General features: G+C 39.4%; 1 protein-coding gene across 1 annotated transcript; it reads right to left on the bottom strand.

Moving 5' to 3' along the window:
* Window positions 1–2,186: 2,186 nt before the first annotated feature.
* BDB00DRAFT_905918 (uncharacterized protein) lies at window positions 2,187–3,606 on the bottom strand (the record flags this gene model as incomplete). Its single annotated transcript, XM_053128593.1, has 5 exons — window positions 3,416–3,606; window positions 3,179–3,322; window positions 2,758–3,056; window positions 2,577–2,682; window positions 2,187–2,462 (listed from the first exon to the last, which is right to left on the bottom strand). The coding sequence occupies exons 1-5, from the start codon at window positions 3,563–3,565 to the stop codon at window positions 2,187–2,189; spliced, it is 975 nt and encodes a 324-aa protein (XP_052972039.1). The 5' UTR covers window positions 3,566–3,606.
* Between the last annotated feature and the right edge of the window lie 2,867 nt (window positions 3,607–6,473).

Genomic DNA, 6,473 nt, shown 5'->3' with positions numbered 1-6,473 from the left:
TGCAGTACTCGATATCTGGATTAATGGAAAATAAGCTCACAGCATGTACACGCCACCTTTTCCGTTATGAATCTCTTCTGGGCCTGAAATTTAGCCATATATATTTCTATAATTTACAAATAAAAAAACAGACGTCATTTTTCGCCATAGTCAATATAAAAAGCATCAATGTTAATTCTAGCAAATATAAAAAGAAGTTTTGTAGTATTGTATAAAAACGTATAAAAAGTGTAAGTGGAGGTAATAGTGATAACTTGATGTAGGTGTTGATGTAAGAGATGTGATGTAGTAAAAGGAGAACAGTGCTGTCGACTAATTTCATCCTAAAAAAGAGTAAACTCTTCTTCTTCTTCGTGTTCTTCGCCATTGTCATTGACAGCGAGCTCGATCTCTTCGTATGATGGTGGGATGAAATGGAGCTCTTCATCATAGTCCTCATCCAATACATTTTCATCCTGAGTATCAGGTGTTGTATTGGACGAGCTGGCATCATCGGCATCAAAAAGATCACGCAAAAGATGCTGTTTGCGAGCTGCTTTTTCGATCGCTTCATAGAAGTGGAGCTGCCTTTTCAAAATCACTTTGCAGCCCAAACGACCATTGGAATCATCCATCACTCTTTTGAACGTGGAAACCTTTGCAGTAATGTATGCAACAAGTCGTCTTGCCTCGGCCTAGTTGTAAAACAAAAAGTAATATTAAAACGGATACCTACCTGGTGATCGAATTACTAGGATGCCTTACTTCAAGCATAGACAGTTCTTCCTCTGCACGTTTCTTGTTATGGTACTCTCGAAGTACCAGGAAAGGAACATCCGAGCCTTCTTCTTGCCAAAACGTATTCCGCAAGTTGATCAGAACATCGTATGTTTGAACAAATGCGGGAACGAGCGGTTCGATTTCTCCTTCATTGATCAGAAGGGAAAGTTCGTTTATGTTTTTTATCAGAGGTAACGCTTTTTTCTTGATATTTTTAATTGCGTCCTCGAGCTTTTCAGCAAGTTTGTGCCCTATAAACACCTTATATTAATACGAGGTTCATCGCCGACGTTTACTTTATCATTTGCAGCGAGTCCCCGACATTTTTTTTGGCAGGTTACATTGTTTGAGACGACAATTGATATCTCCAAGCTAAGTATCATAGCAATACTACTCTGAACTACATGTTTGTTAGCTATACATATGTAGCAAACATCATATAGAAGCAATAGCAAGCTATAAGATCCAAAAGATAACCATGATATGTTAAAAAACCCGAAAAAAGGCAGCAAAATGTAACGCCTTAACGACCCATTACACACCCTATGATCGCACATTCCCATAGCCTCACAAAAATCCCGTTCCTTCATATACGTTTACTCAAATGGTGCACTTAACAGCATTATACATCAGATAACAATGGCAATGATAGGGTTTGAAAACAAAGGAATACTTACTGCTGATGTAGGAATCTGCTGCAAATGAAAAGATTTTCTACAATAGGATATAAACCGAAACGCTTACCTTTCTTCCCGTTTCTGTGCAACTGCGTCTGCAAAAGCGCACGACCAGCCACAAGGGAATGCAGTTTCAGCCTGTTTATTTTGTAGTCATTTGACCACTTCAACTTCATGGCTTTTTTGAATGGCACATCGTTTTCCTTCCATCGTTCTCCAACTGTGAGAATGTTCATCTCTACGAGTTGGCGTTCCCAGCGCGTCACATTAGCTTCGGCGATTCGTCTGGTGATTCTGCCCTTATATGCACTGAAAAAGAATAGAACATGATTATGTTGATAAGAGCAATTAGACCAAAGTGATCAAAGCCGGAGCTAATAGAAGAATGCGCAGTGTCCCTTCATATTAGGATCTGTCTTCCGTAAGACTATCCATCCAATCACATCATCATTATAATAACTCACCCAGCATCAATGGCATATAAAACCATGAGCTCCTCGATGTACTTGACCTTGCAAGCATCTGGGCTCACTTGGTCAGCAGGCTTCAGCTTTTGTTGGATGATGTGACAGTACGACTGCCATTGCTGTTTCAGCTGTTCATCAGTCAGCCAAGGACAGTCCGTACTCAGAAATTTACCGGCTTTTTCTTGCACGGAAATTGCCTGCTTTTTGCGTTGCTCAAGTAGTTGCGCTATAGATCAATCAGTACTTCCGATGAGGAGATGTCTATCATGACAATATACTTAAATTAAAAATTTTTACACTTACGCAAGGATTGAAGGTGCTCGTTCTTGAAATGCTGTATCGCTTGAATCAACGTGAGCATCCTTCGTTTTGCACACATATTTCTGGTGATCGTAGCGAATCCAGATAGATACGACCAGAGTCGTTCCATTCCTTCACCGTCTGTCAGGCCAAACCCTTCAATCAATCTAGGATTGTATTGCACCTGACAGTCCATAGAATGGGCATAGGCGTGGAAGACGCCAACAGCAACATTCCCCACCCAATCCGGAAAGTTCTCCTAGAATAATATCATTGACAGTTATGAGAAGGCTCATTACAGATACACTATACTGGCACAAGTTGGTCGGTAGATATCTCGAAACAAAGCGTATCTATTTTTTCGTGGTCTTACTTTAATTGCCGGCTCAAAATGGCAACCAATGTCATACATAATTTTGAGAACTTTGGTGCCATGTTTTTTCATGAGCACATCTATGACAGACAGGGGGTACTTGTGCCTTTAAAAATTTGAATGTATAAGATGATGATTGCGATACTTTTTTCAAGGATCCTATCACCGGTTATAAACTTACTTTTCACCAGACTGAACAATGTTGGTGAACTCCAATGGCAGATTGTGACGACATACGCACCCAAGCACTCCGGACTCGTAGCACTGTCGTATTGCTCGAGATACGTATGACTCATCTGCATTTCGAAACTTGGAGTCACACTTATGATCTTTCGAAGATGCGTCGTTGGCTTTGGCGTAAGTGCTGTGCTTGGCATCTGCACTAAAAAAAGTAGCTGATTCATGCAACTTGCAATCATCGCTGTTTGCCATCCGTCTACGCAGTTGAAAGTTTCCATCTAGCGCGATGATCATCCCATCCTTAATAATGCAAGTAACAAGAAAGTTAGTCTCATATCCAGTTCAACAGGCCAGGATGTTTGCTTAAATATGACTTCTATTATAATTATGTAATGTATAAAATCGCAGATGGTATAGCCGACCTTGGGACATGCCGGGCAAGCGTCATCATTGTAAGCCTGGATGGTGTGCTGGTGCTCTGCAACGGATAACTCCTCTGCTTTTGTGAGCACCTCGAGATACGCAAAAAAAGCATTTGCAAAAGTGATTCGAAGTCGTTCGACATTCTACCAAAGCCAAGATTACGAATAGGTGAAGCATGAGCTTATTGTCTAATTTCATGGTCCCTTTTGAAAAATGAAGAAAAGAAGCACATGTACCTCGTACATGTGCAATTTAGCGCATGCTTTGGCGAATGCTTGGTTTGCAAGATGGCCTGTCATAAACAACTCCTTATAAAATTCGAGGAGCTTTATGTGGTATGCCGTCTGCGGGAACATTGGTGATGCGGGAAACATATGGTGTCTCATAAGCGTAACTGCTTGGGGCTCGTCGCATCGACAAAACGTAACGTTAACTTTTTTGATACCTTAAAAGGTAATGAGAAAATAGTTAATGAAGGGAATGATGAGAAGTCGACAATCTTATGCATTTGCTATAATAATTTTTAAGTTCTAGATCATAGTACCAGTAAGATAGACACAAAGAACTTCTCTCTGGTATTTTTCTTTCTCGCATGGGCATGGGGCGCGGTCTGGCTCTTCTGCTGCGAAACTGGGTGGACTGGCACTATCATAGCATTTGATATACTCATTTGCTAATGGTTCGAGGACGTTTTCCCAGTTTTTTTAAGCTTCTCTAGCTTCTCTTTATGCGAGTGCGATACGCATTCGACTTCATCCAGATCTTGCCCGTCCACTTCCACATCATAGCTGTTATCCTCCATATCATCTGAGAAAACATCAAACGCAGATGATCGTTGTCGTTTGTTTTGGTGGTGATCGACAGAGTCATCTTGATCCAACCAAATGCTCAGTGCGCACCATCTTTTCAATGTGCCGTGTTCGTCCCAGTTTGTCGGTAGTTGGTACAACAACAGCAGTATACTGTTCTCGATGGCGCTCCCAATCTGGCAAAGGACGTCTTCTTTGTGACATTAAGGATGAAGAGGATAGAAAGTTTTGGGGGAGGAGAAGAAAAAAAAGAACAAAGTTTAAATCCTTTAGATGACTAGACTTATCCGATCTATAAGCCTAGCCACACAGATAACATTTCGTACAACACAATACTTCCGTTTACAAGACAATTTTTTTTATGAATTGCCTCCACAATTGCTGCCTTCATCAACTGATCGAGTCATCACAATCTCATTAGTTTTTACAACTGAAATCGTATATTCATCAAGTATTTTACACTACTCAATCTTCACAATATAGTAAGGAAATGAATAAGAAGCTTTGCGATTTTCGCTGAAGATACAATAACAAAGCAGTTCCTGGTGTTGTCTTTTATAATTGGGAGTCAGTAGATGATTATAGAAAGGAACGTCGTTATGAGCTTAAGATTGATCTGTAGTTAGAGGACGAATTAGAGATGTTTGCAATTACAGTATATGGGAAGTATGAAGAAGCTGCACCTCACTGTTGTCAAGCTCGGATAACTTTACTATACTATAATGGTTTTGAATCACTCGATAATTCATGTTGTCAAATCCTTCACCCGTATTATTTCTTTTTCACTTCTTTTTTCTCTGATAGATAACATATAACTAAGTGCTGGTAATTGTCATAGATCTCCCATAGATTGCCCTTTTACATAGTTGTTGTAGCAGTGAGCTCGACAAGTTATTCTTTGATAATCTATAATATGATTACATTGTCGATTTTTTATTACTTGCTTGGTATGTTATGCTTGTCAACAGTGGATTAAAGGAAGCAGTTGGTTCCCAGTCAAATGATTATATGAATTTTGAAGGCGTTTTCGTGAAAAGCGAATTAGTGCTGTTCCCCTTGAGGCCCTTCCCACAAGTCGCAGATTGGACTGAAATTTATAGCTTATATAGCTTTCGAACTCGTAGAAGTGATAAAGTCAAAAACACTTTTGCCCATCCAGCGTTTTATGTTTTTGTTTACATCGTCGTCGACCGTATCAAACAAGAAGTACTCTATGCAGTGGATCAACGGTTTTTTGACCTTTCATTTATATAAATAAATTAATATACTATACCTCTACATCCGTTAACGTCTACTCACTATAAAGAATAATTAGAAGTACAACATGGAACTGCTATGTTTACTTTCAGGGATTGAAATTAATTGTAGATGATTACCCTCATGTGCTGCAGCTATAAAACCCTGGCATTGACCTTCATGAAAAAACATGCTTGTTTATTGACAATAAATAAATACAAGGGAAAATATACGTTTTAGACAGAAACTGTGTAGTGTACAGAGCTTACGCTTTCTTTGTACTTAATGAATAATCACTTCACATAAATGACACAATCAAAGCAAAATCCTTGTATATACATTATCGATGCTGTTCTCCTAATTGCAATTGTTTTAACAATAAAAATATCGAAAGCTAGTAGCTTGTTACTACACTACATATTAAACGCTAGATTCATTTTGAAGGAAGAGAAACATGATGGGAAGAAAGAGGAGGATTATGAGGAGCTTCAACATCCATGCTGCTTAAAATACTATATCATCATTGTGTCCTAACGGAAATGCAGTATATGTCAATATGTGGAGCTAACATACATACGTTTGAGTAAAGAGCTAGTGTTGATCTATATGGCATTCTTGCCAGTATTGGATAACCCGATGTTTGCATACTCAACTAATGGGAGCCGATTCTGCGTCCCGGACAGCTACACCAAATCCTTCTAGGAGGTTAATTATAACTGCTGCATTCAGCAACAGACAAGAAGTAATATACCTGCTTCAAGCACTTATTTTTTGGGTAGCTTATATTTCATGAGCCTTAGTTCCTCTCTGCATTGCTTATATCTACTGTCTTTCTTTCAACGCGACTGTTGTTACCTCGAAAACACAAGGAGCAGTTTTATGTAAATGTATGGTCTTTGCTAATAGGAAACTAGATGTATAAAGACTGATACCTGCTCAGTGCTGGTAAGTCAAGAGAGGTACTGTTAAGGTACTGATTGAACCCCCAGTAAACAGCGGTGGTAACTATAACGATCCTCAGGTAGCGAAATACCTTAGCCACTAATTATGGTCGTGCATTAATGGTGTAACGATACTCTTACTGTCTCCAAGATGAGCTCAGTGAAATTGAATTATCCGTGCAGATGCGGATTACCATTAGCTAGACGGGAAGACCCTATGCAGCTTTACTGTAGTTAGTCATCGTGTGCTTATAATTAAGGTGTAGAATACAAGGGAGTCGATTAGACGTCAGTGAAATACCTTGACT

This window comes from Zychaea mexicana (assembly GCF_025766255.1).
Source record: "Zychaea mexicana strain RSA 1403 chromosome Unknown BDB00scaffold_326, whole genome shotgun sequence".
Classification (NCBI taxonomy): Eukaryota; Fungi; Mucoromycota; class Mucoromycetes; order Mucorales; family Lichtheimiaceae; genus Zychaea; species Zychaea mexicana.
This window is presented reverse-complemented; position numbering and strand designations above follow the sequence as displayed.